Raw genomic sequence first — 19,937 nt, 5'->3', positions numbered from 1 at the left:
GAGATAATATTAGTAGGTTTTTTCCCCTCCTTTCATCTGTTTTGAGTAGAAGCTGTCTAGGGCCAGGACTTTTATCTCTTATTAACTGTATCTATGTACACTGCCTCTATAGACAAGGCTTCAAGATGCTAAGCAATATCTGCTTATTCTTTCATATATCTGGAAATGCACTGTCCCTAGGGAAGTTATAAGTCTCTTTTTTTTTCCCATACACAAAAAGTCATGACATTAAAAAATACAACTCTGACTTATTGCAACTATCTTTTTTTTTCATTGGAAAGTTATATGTGATGATTTGAGGGAGGGTGTGATCTTTGGTGGTAGTAAATTTGATGACCAAGTATCCCCTGCTAAGAAAATCTTGCCTTTAATTTTGTAAGTGCAGATTTGGATGCTGTCGGCCTCATTTTCACTGCTAACATGGTTTCAGCTTCAGAGCAAAAGGTGGATTTTAAATTAGATTTGAGTGCATTTGAGGCTATAGCATAAGAACAGTGCTACTGTAAATAGCTCAGCCATCGGGTTGGCAGCCGAACAGAGAGAACAAAGTGTCTAATAATACAATATCAATTCATCTTACCATGGAAGGCGTTTTGAAGCACCTCAAAGCTGCTCCTAGCCTTCTGCTTCCGTTGGCTTAATAACATCAGGTTTTTCTTTTAAATACATTCTCAGACATGGTAAGTGCTAGTGCATAGATGCATACGGTAAAAAAAACCCGTGCTTTTGTTTGTACAGCTATTCTGGAAACAACTGCAGGTAGACTGTCCCAAATGTGGTGTGACCACCACCCTCGTTGGCAGGACCCTGAGTGCACTGCCCCCATCCTGCAGGGGAGGAGCAGGAGCGCGTTGGTCCTAGCTGACAACGTCAGAGTCCAAGAGAGCCCAATGCCTCGGTGGCCACCGTGGGCTTGCTTCTACTAAGGTGGAACTTCACCTTCCTCTGTTGTGAGCACTGCTGGAGTGAGGTACATGAGGAAGTCTATCTTGCCTTATACCACACGAGCATGTCTGCATCCCGTGCCAGCTGCAAGGTGGCAGTATGCCTGTATCTCTCCTGAGCCAGCCCAAGTTGTCCATAAGCTGGAGAACTGCCTGTTGTTGGCTGGTCACTGGAGAAGAGGGCCAGGCGCACTCTGATATGTGTCTATGCAGAGTGCAGGAGCATGCCTTTCTTTAAACTCATATCTATACTAGGATAACAACCTCCTTGGGTACAGAAGTTGTCACAGGCATCTTGAGGTTGTAGGGGGAAGCAGAAGTGGTGATGGCCACCACACTACAGAATCACACAACAGTTCTCCCTGCTTGGGTTTGAGCTAGAGGAGCAGAATTGCCTGGTCAGCAGCATCACCAAATGTGACAATATCAATGACCGGGTCAGAGCTCTATTGTATATGACTGTTTAAAGTACCTATTTTCTTAATGCTTTTTAGTAGTACTAGCTCTTAAGAAGTCCAAGCATCATGTATTAGTGTTTGAGAGGGCCAAGTGATCACTATAAAGATGTGCTAGATTTCCTTATGCTGCTGGCTGAATGCCACTTCCAGTATTTTCTGAGCGATGGCATTTCTCCTGTTTGCTCTTTTCTGTACCAAGGTACATCTGTACCAAAGCTGAAAATGTACATGCAGCGTTAGGAGTTGCAGCTTGATGTTGTAATGTATCTTGTTCAAAAAGCAGAGGCAAAGTTGCAGTCTCACAGAAACTGCAGAAAGTTTGTGCCCTACTGAGATGCCAGGTTCTTCCCTGGAGCAACAACCCTTATTTGAAATCCATTCTGATATTGGCTTTATTGCTATCGATCCATTACTTATCTAAATTAAAGCTAATTTTAGAGTCTGCACAAGCTGCAGTCTTTCTTTAAGACTAAGCCTACATGGTTTGGGCATTCTGAGTCTGCTTCATATTTTCTTAGATAAATTTCCCCTGACGCTTTCAGAATCTTTTTAAGACTACGCCAGAGGGAACGGTGTGATTATTCCTGGCCATTCGGTCCAGCACATACCCACCAGATTCTGAAAGAGTGATGTGAAGGTTCGATGCCTAATTCAATACCATCTGCTATCCAGAAACCACAAATGAAAATATATGGTGAGTGATATAGTTCACTGTGAAAAGCTAAAATCTATTTAGATAAAGCTTTGGGATTATTTCTCACATTGTTCCGTAAATCATATTAAAGAAAAAAGAGTTCTTTCTATTAGAATTTTTGTATCACCTATAGATTGTATAATGGCTTAAGTTAAAAGTAATAACTAAGATGTCAAACTACATTTAATAACTTCTTCTACTTGCCATGAATAAGATGCATATTTGGCTGAAACCATTTAAAGAAGAGTTTATTTCTAATGGGAAGAGGGACAGAGATAGTCTTGTTTTGAATACCAGAGCTTAATATGGATATATAAGGCCATCAGAGGGGTTCATAAACTCTAGAATTCACACAAAAAGACAAGTGAATGGATTTTTAATGCAAGTTATTTTTTCTCTTTTGAAAAGCAATACCTATAATGTCCTGCTTCACATAATACATGAAGTAAGAGATTTTTTTAAACGGGTTTCAATGGATAGCATGCAAAATTTAGTTACAGAACAAATCTGTATTCAGCTTTTAGCCATATTTTGAGGATATAACTTCCAATAAAATAATCTATGAGTCTTTGCAAGTATCAGGACAAGAATCATCCCACTCTTCTTAGTTAAAAAGCTGACCTCTGAGACACAGTTAAGTTTAATAAGAGAACATGATAATTTTGAGCAAAAATGGACGTTGTGGGTTGACTTATATCTAGTCTGGCAACAGCAGTGTCATAAACAACTGTATCAAATCCTCCCCTCTTGAATATGTCAGCCCTCATTTTCTAAGTTGAAGGGATATTTTTCCACTACTCCTGTGTATAGGTTGTCTCACATTTGATGTCTGAACTGGTGTGGTATCTTTTCCCAGTTTTCCCATTATATCTATTTATGGCCATTGCTGCAATCTCTCTGCATCTCATATATTTATTCTCTCTCTCTCTGATGCTGCCTTCATCCCCTTATCAGGGTATTTCTAGAGAAGTGGCATATCTAAAGGTTGTAAAGAGAATGGAAACTCATCCTAGAAGAACTTCACAGGAAAAGGGAGAATGCCTCACCAGCACTTCCCAAGCAGCTCAGTTCAGTGCAACCCAGGGTGGGCCCGTGGTGTCAGTAAGGTGAAGGAGATAGTCTCTGCAGTTTTACCATGAGTCAGGGGAGTTTACTTTTAGACATTTAGGTTTTTTTACTTTCTCTTACTGCGTAATAACTGCTCAGAAGATAATAACAAGAAAACTAGTGATGTCTGGAGAACATAGCACATGGAAGGAGAAACAATGGAAATGGCCAAAAGAAGAATCGATGGTGCCACAGCAGTGCCACAGCCACTCTGCCAGATTTCAACAGCATTCCGGAAAGTCAGCTTGCTGCTAGGCTGGGTTGCATGATTAAGGAATGCAGTAAACTTCTGTGGGTATCAAAAGGCAAAAAAAAAAAGTAATTTTTGGCCTCAAGATTTTGAGAATTTAGACAGAAAATATATAGAATCACTTTTTTATTTTTGTTATAATTTTTTTGGCACATTGCTAACTTTGGAGACTAACTTTGATTAGCTTTAATTTTGTTTGGGGTTTTTTGGGATAGATTTAATTGTCAGCATTAAGTAGTGAATATTTTTCAGAGCTGTTGATTTCAGCCTTTCAGATAAATAAAACAAATCCATGGAGATTCCTTTCTCATTGAAACAAGGGAGAGAACAAAGTGTTGTTAGCAAACTGAACACACGATGTTGGCAGAAAGGCCCTTTTTATCTCCGGAGTTTCATGAGGGTCTGTTTAATTGTGGTGACAGTCTGGGGGCTGGTCTGTGCTGATTGCCATTTCCATTAATTTGCTTGAAGTGGTTTGCTTTGCGATTGTAGTGATCTTAAAAACTACATAACTGATGTGGACAGTGACAGAACTGCAACAATTCGCTCATAATAATTTGTCATACTGGGTAAAGCAAAAAGTATATTAATGAATTGAACATTCAGTACTTGAGCACTTCTTGGCATTGAAGAAAATACATAAACAGGTCACACAGGGTGCTGCAATAGGAGCCCCTAGAATAAAAGAGGGGACCCAGCAGTCTCACTGCATAGTTTGTTTTGGGGGTTTTTTGGTGTAGCAGTGGGGAGGCATTGTCTGTAACTTAAATGTGTTAAAATTAATAAACAGGCAGTTTATTTACATTTTGTCAGCAGTCGTGTTTGAAATATTTATCACCCAGATGCACTGGTGTTCTGCACATAGCGATAGTATAGCTGTTTTATGTAGATTCATTACACTTAGCAGATGAGAATGTCCAGAGGACTCACTGCTCCTTGTTATTCTCTTCACTATATCTCCCCTCTTAACAAGAGTTTTGAGGCTCTCTACAACTGCTTACAGAAAGCATCAAGACTAAAGACAGGCTTCTGTTTTTAAATTGTTTATAATTTACTTATAACTGCACGATGCCTTATGTTTTGGACTATGGAAGGTATTTATTCAACTTTTGGCTTATTTACGGACTGTCAGGAGAAGCAGCGAGCTATATAATGTTGTTAGAAGTCTTTAAGGACCATTTTAACTATAAAAGTCCAGAGAGAAATTGTCTGGTTTTTGCTTGTGACCTTGGTCGTCTTGTCAGAGCAGCCATGTCCTTACTACTCATGCTATTTTCCCTTCCTTTTCTGATGACAAAAGAAGCTTATCAGGAGCAACAGATACTTATTCTAGAATATTCAGAAAATGCATAATGTAATATTTTGAGAGTGGCTTGATTTGATTCTTGCCAGACCGTTAATACTGCTTTAAGAATATGAATAAATTTAGCCTTCTGGTAACAGACAGCATTAACTACATTTAGTAGTAGGGCACTGGTGCTTTTAGAGACACTGATAGATCTATAGAGGGAAAAAAATAATGATTTTCAGACAAAAGTAAATTGTCAGCTTTCCCCTAGAATATAATTTTCTTTTTAGTGATCAGATGAATAGATATCACTGTAGTTAAATATTTGCCAATGCTTCCATTTTAAACATTTAGGCATCTCCATTATAAGCACTCATATTTCATTGCACCTGTAATCTTGTCTGCATAACATGTCTTAAGTCCGAAAGCAGGAAGTTCTTTAGTGCTTTCAAAATGTTTCTTACGTACTGTGTTTAAACAAATGAAAGTTCTTCCGTGTTCAGATTTCAGTTTTGATTTTTAAAGCTCCATAAGGATAAGATGCCACTTTTCTTTGGCAGAAGTATATTTAACTTATAAGTAGCAAGGGCTTGAACCTCCTATTTCAGCTATAAACTTTTCATAATAAACTCATTGGAATTTTTGATAAAGGATAAATTTGATTAATTATGAAGGTTGATGAAAAAAAGTATCTATTGGCACTAGATCAACTCAATAGAGAAAACATAAGGGAAGTAGCAAAGTGAAGAAAACAGACAATTGACTTAGAAAGTCACTGCATGAAAACCTTACCTGCCTGCTGTGTGCTGTTTCAAAGCAATAAAATATATTGGTGCAAGCTGTAAATATTAAAATAAATAAGTAATTGACATTATACATCTATGAATTATTGGAAATATCACATGGTAGAATTCTCTTTCATCCTCATTGTTGCTTCAGATCATCAAAATACTGTTTATGAGAAGTCCTAGGGGAAGAAAAATATATTAAAAGTTTGAACTGAGATAATTTATAGTGCTTTGTTATGAAGATGCCTGCAGAATTGTAATTATCGCCAAAACAAACATTATAAACCCTTGCAATTTAGTACTAGAATAATATTTTTGAAGTTTCAAATTTATTAAGGTATGGAAATATGTAACTGTCTTGCAGGGCAGTTTTATCTCCAGCTACAGTGACATCTTGAGGTGGGAAATGAAACACCTGGTTTTTGTTAAAACAGTAGTAATCATTGAAATTCATTAATCATAATTTAGAAGTTACTGTAAAAGGAGAGGTAAAATGCCTAAGTGCTAGAGGTAGTAGAACTGTGGGATTACATGGCAATTTGAGGTTTGTAATTTATTATCTCTGCTCCTTTAGCAGAGTTAATGTTTTTGAGCCAAATGTTTATTTTGAATTGAGCAACCTTGAGGTTATCATTTTTCCTGAGAAGCCTCCATCTGTGCTCTGTAGGCATCTCTGTTAGTGTTTTTATTACCTGTCAGTGTAATCCACTAAGACAATACATGTAAAAATAAGTTTGTTGATGGGGGGGGTTAACTCATTTGAACAGTGAGATGATTCAGTTCTGTATCTTCTGTGTTTCCCTACAAACAATGCAATTTTATTTTAAACAACTCAAAGGGTAAACGAAGGACTTATCAATGACAAAATCAAGTCAGAATTGGAGGAAGGGGGTGGTGAAGACATCATTTAAGCTGCATGAAAATCTTAAAGGAGTGAAGAACTGAATGAAGGAAAGTGGGTATTTATTAGGAGGATCCAGTTCTACTGAATTGTGCAAGTATAATGTATAGGTTAAGGAACAGGCTGATAAGCAGAGAACACAAAACATTGCCTTAACAAAGAAGGCAAGAGGGGATGCAAATCAGGTTGGGAAAAGCTGAAGAGTTTCTCTTTTGTGCTGTCAATAACATAGATTACACAAAGGTGCAATTTGCAATCCTGTAGTTGAAACAATTCCTAATGTCTCATTTACTGTGACAGATAGGCAAGGGCATAATTTTAACATGCAAACTCATGAGAAAGATGCCAGTAGTAATACAAGGAGCACTTGAGCCACAATTCAAACTGTAAAAGGGACTATTATTGTTTCTAATTGAGTGCTAAAGCATTTATAAAGTTGTCGTATAAAGGAATAATTTCTCACAAGATGGAGAAAAAAGTTATTTGGCTAAAGGCTTTACCACAGTAAGGTCTGTAAGCAGAGCCTTATGTAAAAGCTCAAAAAGAAAAATTGCCAGGAACTGTATCAACCGTAAAAGTAAGTCTGGCTCTAAAAACTTATTGACCTGTGTGAGTACACAGGTCTTTTCCAACATGGTTGATTCTATGATTCTTTTGGTTTGAATCCATTCCCCCTTGTCCTGTCACTGTATGGTCTTATGAATAATCTCTCTTCATCTTTCTTGTAGCTCCCTTCAGGTATTTGAAGGCACAGTTAGGTCACCCTGAAGCCTTCTCTTTTCCTGGCTGAACAAACCAAATTCTCTCAGCCTTTCCTCATAGAAGGAGTGCTCCATCCCACCACCTGATCTGCAAACAGTGCAGGAAGGAATTACTTGTAGGTGGCGAGCAACTTGTAATAGAGCTGCAATTCAAATAAATATGTCCCTTTGAATGAGTACATAATTATATAAAAATAAAAGTAAAGTGATTTTAAGTATGAAATGCAAAATTAATTATACCAGACAGAACTGTTCACTTGGGTGGATCTTTGTCACCATACTACCTATTGTCCTTTTATAATAACTTGTTTTACTCACTTTATTTCCCTGCCAAAACTGCACCCACAGCACTGCAGATACCAAGTAGCATTTCTCTATGGGAATGTAACCCTACCTTTCCATCCGACTGTTAAACTTCAGATTTCATGTCTAGGTAAAAATGATTAGTGACCTGGCATGCCATTAATAAAGGCATATACGTTGCTATCTAGCACTCAGGGACCCATGATTTTACAAAGTATGACAAGGTAGTCTGAGAGTCTGTAATATATCAAATAACTACCTAATAAAAATAGCTTTAAGTAAGATGGTTACATAATAAAATAACTTTTAATAGACATATGTACTAGTTCTTAATAGGACCCATTTATAAAACTGAGATGATTTGCTTAACGAAACATGAATACTTAAATTGGAAATATATTTTTATTTTGTGACATTCTTGGCATCAATCAACATCAATTTGTTAGTTTCTTAACACCCATTTGTTAGAATAATTTTAAAATTTCTCAAGTGGAAGTTGTCTTTTTTCAGCCTGAGCTTTAAGCTTGAGCCAAAAGAGGGGCAAAAACTTGCAATGACTAATTGTTATCACAAAATCCATTTTCGTACTACAAGAATCAACTCTGGTCTAGTTACTGTTGTTCAAAAGTGCGTCACTGCTGTTATTTCTGTCAGTTACTTCTTTTTGTCTTGCAGTAATTATTTTCTTTAAAAAAATGCAATATAGTAAATTTAATCATCAGTCTATTTTTATAATTTTTTGTTTTTTAAATAAATTCTGACCCAACAGCTAACTGACCAGTAGAGTTATCACCTATTGCCAGAATTGTTGTTTTGGTGAGATGGGACATACCATGCTGAAAAATTTAATGAAATATAATTCAAGTTCTTCCTTTCTGAACTTGGTTTTAGGTAGCTTATTTTTTAGAATGCTTAAGTAGTCTGAAAGCTAATTCCCACAAAATTGTTGTGTTTTCTCACCATTCCCCCTTCATGTATAATTCCTCTTTTTATAGGTTGAATTATGCAGGATTTGTTTAAAGGAGGATTTGTTTAAAGCACGGGAATCATCATTATTTACTGCGGCTTAAAATTTAGGTATGCTTTCCAGTAGGTACCTAGCGCTAAAAAACATACAATCAAGGAGGAAACAAAGGGATAGAGGAGTTTCCTGAGCTAATAGTGACTCCATATCTCAGCAGAAAACATCCCTACTAAGTGCTTTGCACTAATTTTAGTGGAAAACAAAGTGTAGTTTTCAATGTGACATTCTTGGCAGAAAAAAATAGTACATCAAAGTTGTACAATTATTCTCCTGATGCTTCTATTTCAGAGAAGACTTTCTGTGCTTATAGAAACAACCTTTGCAAATGTTCAAGTAAGAAGAAGTGAATACAATCATTACTTTCTCTTTATAACACTTAAAAAAAATCCTGCCGTTTTTGTTAATAATTGCCTGTACTGATATTTATTAATGTATTATTCTCTTGTATAAAGTATGTTAAGTACTGTTTCTGTGTCTTATGATTTCAATAAAACAACCAGAGCACTGCTGGATAACTGAATGCATGATAGCATTGTTTATCTCCTCTCCATTACCCTTTAAAGAGTAATAGCTTACTTTCTTTGTGGACTTCTAATTAACGTGCTCTTCTGCATCTCCTCTATTAATTCTGTTCCTCCCACAAGGGAAGGTTGCTTTCCTGAATTTTGTAATCAGTGACCATATGTTGCTAGCATCACCAACTTCTAATTCTCTCTAGATTTGTATATTTTTATTCTGCTTAGATTTTTTTTTTCCAGAAATCTCAGTGAGACCCTACTCTTTATTGATAAGTAGAGGATTTCAGTCTGGAAGGGGAAACTCATGGAACTTTGGGAATGCCATCTAGACTCAGAGGCCTGACATCATTCAGTGCACGCACTGAGTCAACTGTTTTGAATATGAGTTATGTCTGCATATAGTTTACATGAAATTATATCAATAACCATATCCTTTAAGTCAGAATTAAAATGGGAAACACAGAACTCAAGTGATGGCTAATTACTATTAAAAGTGAAATTACCTGAAGCTGCTCAAAGTAGAAAGGGAAAGAAAATAATTCAAAAATTGAATTGTATTTTGTAGGTCTTTCCAACATTTTTATAAAATGTACCATGTAAATTGTTCAAAGTTTTAGCAAAATTAGTCATTATTACTGATATATGCTAATCTGCACTGGTTTGGCTGTACTCTGATTGTGCTTGCTTATGTTATCCATTTTATTTTATAAGCAAAGGCAATATGGAGCAAAAATAGCCAACACACAAGACAACTTTGTCCTTCACACTTTACCAATTGGTACCTTTGTTTTGAAATCATGTGCTTTTGCAGGCCATAGAGGCCCATCTCATCCGAAAATCAGGCGGGGGGCTGACGTACATCGCTGAGTGGAAGGGTGGACTGCTTGAACACAAGATGGGACATCTCACTTGTTTTGCTGGAGGCATGTTTGCTCTCGGAGCAGATGGAGCACCCAATGACAAGACGGGCCATCACATCGAGCTGGGTGCTGAAATTGCGAGGACTTGCCATGAATCCTATGATCGTACACGTGAGTACTGTATTGCAGAGTTTAGCTTCACAGCTTGACTTTGTGAAGGCAGCCATCGGTATTTTTGTATAATGCTGAATGAAAATTGCAGCAGAGTGAGAACTATTCATCTTTTTTGAGCAAATGCTGCTTTGCTTTAAGAGTAATTTTAAAAAAGGATGCTCTATTTTATAAATAATTTCTGTGCACCTGAGTTGTGCCTCCTCACTGTAGTAATTAACATGACAGCTTTTTTCACTATGCCAGTTTCTGAATACAAATAAGAGAGGGACCCAGTTCATTTATGCATCAATGTAGCTGTTAATCACATTTTATGCACAAAAAAACTATTTTACACTCAATTTTGTTGATACAATGCTGCAAACAATAGAATTGCACAAAGAAAGTGGATTTCTGTGCAGGAAAATTCTTTGGATTCTTTCATCTTCTTATAGAAATAATGCTGGCAGTATTTCAGGTCCCAGAGTGTATTTTCCGGTTTGATACAGAAAAGTAAATATCCTCATCTTTTAAGCAAGATTTCACATGTTGCTAGTTATAGGAAGTCTTCCAGAATGCAAATGTTAGCATCACTGTTCAAACTGTAATCCCTGTTTAAGGCATTGGTGAAGAACAGCTCTCTCCTACTCTGAATTATTTATAAAATATTAAAAACAGGATGTGCTGCAGTATCTTTCATGAATTACCTTTTGGGCAACCTGGATTTGTGCCACATAAAAGGCTAGTTGATTTGGTATGTTACATAATTTGAAACCTTTTTTAATGCCTTTATTTTTAGCCTGTGTTTTTATATTGGCTAGGCATGAAACTGGGACCAGAAGCCTTCAGATTTGATGGTGGTGTTGAGGCCATTGCTACAAGACAAAATGAAAAATACTATATCCTACGACCAGAAGTCATAGAAACCTACATGTACATGTGGCGGCTCACTCATGATCCAAAGTACAGGCAGTGGGGATGGGAAGCTGTTGAGGTAATGTTCCATTGGACTTTTTTCATGTTAAATCCTAACATCTTGTTAAGTGAGCTATTGAATGATAACTAGATATTGTTTAGCAGTTTGAGAGTAAATATTTATTTTAAATCAATAATATCAATTCAAATTTCCAGAGATTCATTTACTAATATATTAACTAAGATCATTTTGACAAAAAGCAAATTACTGCTGGTATTGCATAATAGAAAAATACCTTGTGATTTCTCCTTCTTAAATGCTTCTAGGATTAGAGTCACATTTGCACGTACTGTGCAAGATGTTGAGTATTGCTGCATGTGAATGGAAAGTGCAGATGTGTGTCAGATTTAAGCCTTCAGCATGGAAATAAGTTTTATGAAATATATTTTCAACAGTAATTTTATGAAGGAGATTTTAATTAAGGTGATGAAGGCCAGGATGAAGTAGTAGATAGTACTGAACACTTAAAAACTGGGTGACTTTCAAAAAGCTTAGGTCATCTGGACAAAACTCCATAAATGATAGCAATCTTTTCTAGATTTAAATTTCTGTGTCCCACTAGCAGTTGATCTTCAACCAGTAATGCTGAATCTAGCTCTTTTGTGTTTGTCTAGCCCAAGCCTTCCAAGAGGGCAGCTAGTCCATACGGCAAAAATTAGCTTGTCAAATCCATTGTTTCCCTTATTTCAGTGGTTAATCACTCTTACTGCTAGGGATGAGAGCCTTTAGATTTACCATGTTTCATCCTCCAGGTATGGGTCCCTATTACACTTACAGAGTTCACTTATTTTCTCCTCACATTGGTGTTACCCATGTTAAATTATATGGGGTCTGATAGGAAATATAGGAAGCTAAAGGACATTATTTTTGTGGCTCTGTATAATTAAGAAAAATATATTAAAAAAAAAAGGAAAAAAAACCACCACACCTCTGTGTGGTATTTTTTTGCACAGCAACCTCTCTTGTGCAGAGGTATTGCTTTCCAGGATTTCAAAAATGGTTTTTTTGTCAGTTTACCCAACACCTCTTGCTTCTAGGAGTGTATGAGTGTATGATTACAACTTTCTTGGAGTGGCCTACACTGCTAGTTGTAGAAGGTTGCTCTTTACTAAGGCTAGAACATGTAGACTTGTGCCCTGAGGGACTCCACTAGAGAGCTCATACTGGGTAATGGCTCCATCAACAGCAACCAAGATCTGTAAATGTATTCAGTATTCACCATGTGAGATACTGAATGTATTGCAAATGCTGTGCAAATGTTTTTGAGCATTATGAAAAAAAAGGCATTTCAAGTTCAGTAGTCAGATATTCTTGAAGAATTAAAGGCAAAATCTGTTTTGCAAAAAAGACTAATAGCATTAAGTGTACTTATACTCTCAAATTTCTTGTCTGAATATTCACAGTCATTCTGTATCTGCAGTGAGCACTCTGTTCAGCTAGGTAGACTGTAGTTAATTTAGGGCATTATATTTGCCTCTCTCAGGTATTGGCTCTGTGGTCCTGAAACACTATGCTTCTGAGTTAATGATTCCAAAGCAATTGTTTTTTTAAAACCTCTAATTTAGAGGGCTGTTCCCTTACTTTCTTCTTTGGTAGCACCACCCATAGGCACACATTTTATTACTGGAATCTTCCCAGGCAGATTATAATTGGCAGTCATAAATGGAAGTCATCCCACCAGGCTTCAGCAATTCCAAATGTTCCTTCTCCAGGAGGTGTTTTTCCTGACTCATTGTTACTGCCCACACTGATAACACTGTTATAAACAATTGAAATGTTTTCCTCATTATTATTCTTTACCCTGTTGGTTCGGTTTGTTTGTGTTTCTTTCAGGTTTGTACATTCGTTTACCTTCTTAGCACTCCCCATGTGTTCCTTGTTTAACATTCTTGTGGTTACTCTCATCTGGCTCTAATGTAATGGATTACAGCCTGTGTGGGGGAGATGCAGCTGGTCCCATTCTGCAGGGGGCCCATCTTCCACTGTCCTAATGTGCAGTTGTGTGTTTCACAAAAAGAAATCTTACAGCTTCACAGAAGTTATACAGTCACAGTTGAAGGTTTAAAATATTTTTCAATTTTTTTTCTTTCCTCCTCTCCCTTGATGTTTATAGTACTACAGCTCCACTTGATAATGTTTTTTGTTCCAGCACTTCATGATAGCTTACCACAACTATTTCATAAATTCTGCTCCCTCTTGCTCCTTAATGTTGCCCCAGAGAGCATGTAACTTCAGCCTTTCTGTTCTTGGGGAAGTCCCCAACCACTGGAGGTAGTTGGTTTAATTACCAGCACCTGTTGCACAAAACAGAACCTGAGACTGAAACAAGAAAAAAAGAGGGAACAATCAGGTCATTTGGGTTTTGCCCCAAAAAAGTTGTTCTTCAGGTATTTCATGTCCATTTTCAAGTCATTACTCTGGCAATAAGAAATCATTAGGTTTGTTTCCCCTTACCCTTGTAGTACAAAATGAGACTGCTCTAGAGTCATGATTCTAAACTCTCCGACAAGTCTATTAAGTCCTTCTCTAACTTTTGTCGACTAAAAATATGCTATAGCCTCTCCCTTTTTTCTTTGTAAACTTGCTTTGCTGCTTTTAGTCCAAGATCATTTTGTATGTACTTCAGCAGCTGGAGAAAATTCAGTTATGACCACCAGTAATATCCACTGTTACTGAGTCAGAAAGGTTTTATCAGCTTAGCTCATGAAAGCCTCCCTTTCTGCATTATAAATGTGGCACATATTTTAAATTTGTAGCACTTCCTTTGTTTTTCCCCTTTATGATCGTTTGAGACTGTCAGCCAGTTTTCACTGTGCTTGATGTTTTCCATTACTTTAGCATGACTGATCTTAGCCACCCTCGCTTTCTGAGAACTACTAATTTAAAATGTGTTTGATTGTTTCTTCCTGCCCACCACTATCCCCTGTCACTGTGAACATCACTGTACTCTGAAACTGCAGGTAAGGGGCACAAAAGCCCATCACTGCCAGTTAAAGGAGGTTGACAACCAAGAGTCTTTTCATCCTACTAATCCTGCTGGTGAATGTGCTTTAATTACATGGAAAGTAGCTTTGAAAGATAAGATGCGTCATATTTGCACCAAGGAAATACCACCAGATAGCTGACATGGTACAAGTTAACCCCTTGGTTTACATCACAGCAGTGTGTTCTGGTACCTTTATGGTGTATCCCTACAGTGAAGTTAAACAAGACTCTAAGAGCATATAAACAGCAAATGCAATTTGCTTTTCTTTTACATTGCCCTGTTTAGAATGGAGATTATTTCCTTGCATAATAGCCTTATCCTTCAGGTTCTCCTTCTGCTGTGCCTTGAAAAACACCATCTTGTGTTTGACATTGAAAATTGAGAGACAGATTCAGCATTTTGAATTCATTGCAGGTTGAAGTAGACAAGAGGGAAGGAGTACCAGCTAGGGGAAATTACTTGTTTAAACTTAAGATTATTTGTCACTTAGTAAAAGTATCCAGGAAAATGAAAGAACCTAAAGACACATAAGAAAAGACAGATAGGCTGTTATACTTTAAAAGGATCTCTCCTGAAGAAAAATCCCTTTTAAATATACAATAGGCAGCATAGTCTCCAGTGAAAACTATGAAGAGCCTGACATGCAAGCTAAATGTGTGCAGACAGCTACAGGGACTCCAGCAAAATCAAGGACGTTTAGGATATCTACTCATAGCAAAACACAGATCTCTAGCAGTCTTTAGAGCAGGTGAAGGTGATGGATACCTCAGTAATTATTAGTGACTTTTAGTCCCATCTTTCATCAAAAAATGCTTATTCTGCCTGTTTTAGACATACATTCTGCCTTTTCATATCTTTTTGCCATGTGTGTTTTGAAATGCAGCATCTTTCTCTAAATAAAATCTACATGTACTCACTTCAGTGATATTAGTAGTAACTTCAGAAACAGAGAAACTAGTTACCTTCTGGCTCTCTACTGGGGGTTGAATAAAGCCCCAAGTACTTCTGCCTGAAAGTTGTTACTCCAATACCATCTCCAGAGCAAACATCATGTTTCAGAGTAGCATGGTCCTGAGTGAATGTAGTAATCCACTATTCTTACCATCATTTTCATTATGAGAAATCATTTAGGGTAAAATACCATTTTCTGGATTTGTTTTTGAATAATGAGTTGTTTTAAATAAAATCATCTTAGATTCTCCTAACTCCTTCATTATACTGCATGATACAAGAGAGTTATAAAACAGACTGAGAAGAATTAAGAGGCTAAGAATACTTGTGGCCTTGTTAAATAGGTCATTTATAAAGAAAAAAATGAATTAATATTTTTAAACAAAGTAGTGATAACTAATATTCAAATAAGGTATTGGATAGCAGTACATTTAAAGAAGTTATGGCTCATACGTAGACATATGGTTTCAACCTTTCTAATGCGAACTTCATCATCTAAAATAAAGAAAAGTTAAAGTCTGTTAAACTGTCTAACTGTATATACCTTCTACAGTTCTGGCACTTGATACATATTTTTTGCCCTTCTGTGAACACTCTTCATCTGATCTTTTTTCTCCTTCAAAATTATAAATCTCCTTCAAAATATAGGATATTCCTGTGGGCAGAAAAGAAATTGTATTTTAGGTCGTCCATTTTATTGTGAAATAGGCATCAGTCATCTGTTTTACACCTTTTAATTGAATACAGAGTTTGGAAACTAGTTAGAGAAAAACACAGTTATTGTTACAGCTAAAACATGTTTAGTCCAGCCACATACTGACTTTCCATCTCCTGTGTAACTGACAAAGCTTTTTCAGAAACATAGCAAAGAAAAACACAGCTACTGCAGTAAAGAAATTCAGTCACAGCCCAATATCAGTGTTTCCCATTGAAAACTGAAATAATTGCAAATAGAAGCCAAACAACTTGCATACAAAATGGAGAGTTGCCTTTCCTTATTTTAAAGGGACTTGCAGGTGTTAAGGAAGAGACTGATCTTTAGGATGGTATTAAATTCTATCACAGTCATTTTCAAGTATTAAAATATGACCAAGAAAGGTATATGTAATGTGATCTCCAAAGGCTGATAGACAAGCTTGGCAGAGAAAGACTATTGTTACTCCTATTAAAAAGAGGAAAAAGAAAATAAGTGAAAATCCATGTCTTTACATCCTCATACCCCTATATCTTTCCTTCTGAAAGCCTGTTTGTGTTCACTTTTTATGCATTTCTCATTTTGCTTCTCTTCCTAAATGTAAAATTAGACACATGTGCACGTGACTTTAAAAAAAGAGGTTTTTCTATCTGGAGCTTTATCTAGTTTTCAGCTCTTTATCAAAAAAATTGTGACAATTGTTTTTGGCTAGTTTTATTGTCAAACAAAGAAAATCTAATAGATGATTCATTTTGTTAATACTACTGTTTTGGTTTTTTCCCCTGCTTCAGGCACTGGAAAAACACTGCAGAGTAGACGGTGGCTATTCTGGCATTAGGGATGTTTATAACAATCATGAAAGCCATGATGATGTACAGCAAAGTTTCTTCCTTTCAGAGACACTCAAGTAAGTTAAGAAAGTTGACTTTCATTAATGGGAAGTAGTTGTGTGTATCATCTTCACAGATAAGTATTTATCTTTAGTACCCTTGACATTCACATAACAAAATCTGAGTGGAATAGCATAGCTTTTCTTAGGTGACAGGAAGCCAAATTGCCTTTTTTTTTTCCCCATCTATGTCAATAAGCTAAGTTCCCTGACTTCTGGAAAGTGTCTTTACTTCTGATAAAGGTACTTGATAGTCTTTGAGAAATTGCATCTCCTATCTTTGATAGGATCTAATTATATATGCCAACACTAATTAAATAAATTGACCAGACTTATCAGGCTTCTATTACATACTTTTCATTTGAAAACTGTAGAAAGAGAAAAAGAAGTCAATTTCCATGGAAAGCTCACGGGGTCTGTTAAAAGAAAAAACCAAAAGATTTCATTATCTGTCATCATTTCCTAAGTTTTTAATGAGATGAACAAAGTTTTGGCTTGGTTTCCTCACTTGTTTTCTTTTGCTGTGCAAGAAGAAGTTGCAAGGACCAGAAAAAAAAGCAGTCATGCCATTTCAACAGAAAATTTAATACTCAAGTAAATGTAATATCATATGTTTTCCATAAAACTATTGTAGTTTCACTTGTAGATGTGGTCTCATTTCCTGCTTTTTTTCTTGCCAGGTACCTGTATTTGCTGTTTTCTGAAGATGATCTTCTTCCATTTGAACATTGGGTTTTCAACACAGAGGCTCATCCTCTCCCTATTCTTCACAAAGATGATGGGAATAAAGAAGAAAACCAGAAATAGATGAAGATTAAGTTATACTTTGTTTCATTCCTTATATTTCTTTCCAGGACTTGGGCACATAATTTGGTTTTAAATTCCTGAGTTAAATTTTTAAATCAAGTGTTTTGCAGTCTGTTTTCTTTAACGGTAAATATTTATTAATGGACCCAAATTAATTATGATAAAACCTCAGTCCTCAAATCCAGATGAATAACTTTTTAGAAGAGAAATAAGACATCTCCACAGATTCTGTTAGGCTGCAGTGTCATCTTGGCCAAAAAGAGCAGAGAGTCTGCATGTTACTCGTTTCCTGTTACACTTTTAATTTGACTGCAAAATTCTTTTCTCCTCTGTGAGGAGATGTATGCTTTAAGCTGTAATATTTTGCCATGTTGCAAAAAGCCATATTGAATTAAGTATAAAGAGCTTTTTCCTTTTTTTTTTTTTTGAATTTTTTTTTGTTTTTTTTTCGAATTTTTTTTTAAATTTTAGAGAGGTTTTGGGGGGGATTAAAGGTGGTCTTGGGGGATCTTACGGCTTCTTCTTATGCGGGTCTATTATTACTTGGTAAAGTGTCTGTATTTCATTGTCAATGAAGTCTACATAGGGGTATTTTCATCTCATGCAGACACAACTCTGAAATTGCAGTATATGTTGAAGTTAGACTGAACTAGTTTTTATGAATTTAGCACATTAGTCAGCAGACCTTAGTTTTTCAGGTTTTGATTAGAATATTGTAACAATAAATTGTTTTCTCCCTTTTCTAAGTGGTGTTATTCTTACGTGTTTAGTAAAGCTACTATGGAGTAAAATAAGGTAGTCATTTCTTACTAAGAAGGGGAATATTAACCTTCTTTATATATTTAGTCCAGTAGCTTTCATTTGATTGGTTGGCAAAAAAAATACTCAATGACATTTTCCTGGAAGCTGAATTATATCAGAGACAATTTGTTTGTTTCTCTAGGACTTTAGCAAACATTTAGATAGGTTCAGACTTGGCACCAGACTTGATAGTCATTTGTCACAAAGCAATTTATTGTATATGTATGAACAAAGCTAGATATTCAGATGCCTTGAAGAAAACTTGGCTCCTCAAAAGAAGATAAGTCATTCAGAGAGGAAATTACGCTGCATGGAACAAAAACTTTCTGACAGCACTGTCTTAAGTAACAGAAATGCAATGTGCTTAAAAATATTCCCTAGAGCAGAGGACTGGCTTACTAAGAAAGGTAACAACTTTGCCAAAAAATGTTTTGCTTTGTGGTATCACCAAAGGGAAAAAGAAATGACACACTACTAATTCCTGGTTTTATTCAAGTCTGGTTTGAAGTGGTTAACATGATTTTTAAGTCTACCTATGTCTTCATTTAATGACAGGATGACTCTCATAAATTTCAGGTAGGAAACACCTGGCTTCTCATTCTGAGAAAGCACATAATTCCCTGATTTGACTGCAGCAAAACAAATATGGTTCTGAACAGTAATATTTAATGGTATTTAGTAAGATAGCTACGATTAGCAATGCTGGACATGCGAGCTGAGGGAGCACAATTGTTCAGGCAGTAACATTTGCATTTTAGAGTTACATTTTTTCTATACTAATAGGGATCTGCAAGGGACATTTTCTTAGGTAGAAGCCAGGAGGAAAAATTACTAATTACATTTTTATATATAGCAGCTGGAAGCTGACCCATAGACTCCATTCTGGAGTCTTTACAGGCAGCACTGCCTCTCTCCTTTCCCTGCAGACGGAGAAGATGGCATGTGCCACATGAGCTGCCAAAGACATTTATGCAGGGGGCAAGGCTAGATAATGCTGATCCTTCCATCACCCTTCTGAGCCTGGGCCACGCAGCACTGGGAGAAGGGATAGAAATGGATGTGCATCTGCAGGTAAAGCTTGCTTCATGGAGCCAGCACATAGACTCAAAACTTTTTGTTTTACTGCCTTTTTTTCAATTATTATTTTCTATTTTAAAGTATGGATTCCCTCATGTCACAGTAGTTTTCTGAAACCAAGCAAGCAAGGATGAAGTCTTCACTCTCTCCTCTGCTGAAAAGCAGAAATTCTGCTGATTTTGATGCTCCAGAATTTGTACTGTTGGAAGACTATACTTTTATTGTATTTCTTTTGAAATGGTATTTATAAGAGAGATTTTTTTTTTTCCACCCCCTAAGGTACCACTATTGCTGTGGAATAAAAACAAAACCAAAAATTCTCTTCCGTCTTTAACCAAAAAAATAATAATAATTACTTTTTTCTTAGGTATCTTTATTAGGTCACCTGCTGCTGCTGCCTACCACATGCATGTGCTGCTATAGGCCTCCTCTCAATTAAATAACTGCAACAGCTCAGACAAAAACAGTCTTTGAAAAGTGCGTTTTGTAAGCCTCTTCTCTGTGGTTTTCTTAACCACATGTTAAGAAATGTTTGTTTCCCCCAGATGTTTCTAGTGATCTTGCTGATACTTAACAAGCTGAAAGGAAACTGCGGAGAACCAGATAGATCTTCTTCATGTTTCAAAAAGCAGGCTTCAAACCCACAACTGTGTATGCATTGGGTCTTATGTACTTAAATAGAAGCATCACGACTGTTTCCTTGTCATACA

General features: G+C 36.4%; 1 protein-coding gene across 1 annotated transcript in view; it reads left to right on the top strand.

The window, feature by feature from the left end:
• The window catches only part of MAN1A1 (mannosidase alpha class 1A member 1), a 143,608-nt gene extending 125,803 nt beyond the window's left edge, over positions 1–17,805 (top strand). Inside the window, exons 9-12 of the mRNA XM_017829492.1 lie at positions 9,848–10,067; positions 10,868–11,040; positions 16,445–16,560; positions 17,223–17,805. Coding sequence (XP_017684981.1) covers positions 9,848–10,067; positions 10,868–11,040; positions 16,445–16,560; positions 17,223–17,349 — 636 coding nt within the window. The 3' untranslated portion in view covers positions 17,350–17,805. The remainder of the gene's footprint in view (positions 1–9,847; positions 10,068–10,867; positions 11,041–16,444; positions 16,561–17,222) is intronic.
• The last annotated feature ends 2,132 nt before the right edge of the window (positions 17,806–19,937 follow it).

This window comes from Lepidothrix coronata, unplaced genomic scaffold (genome assembly GCF_001604755.1).
Source record: "Lepidothrix coronata isolate B3197 unplaced genomic scaffold, Lepidothrix_coronata-1.0 Scaffold5, whole genome shotgun sequence".
Classification (NCBI taxonomy): Eukaryota; Metazoa; Chordata; class Aves; order Passeriformes; family Pipridae; genus Lepidothrix; species Lepidothrix coronata.
The sequence above is the reverse complement of the archived record's forward strand: the minus strand, read 5'-3'. Positions and strand labels throughout refer to the sequence as shown.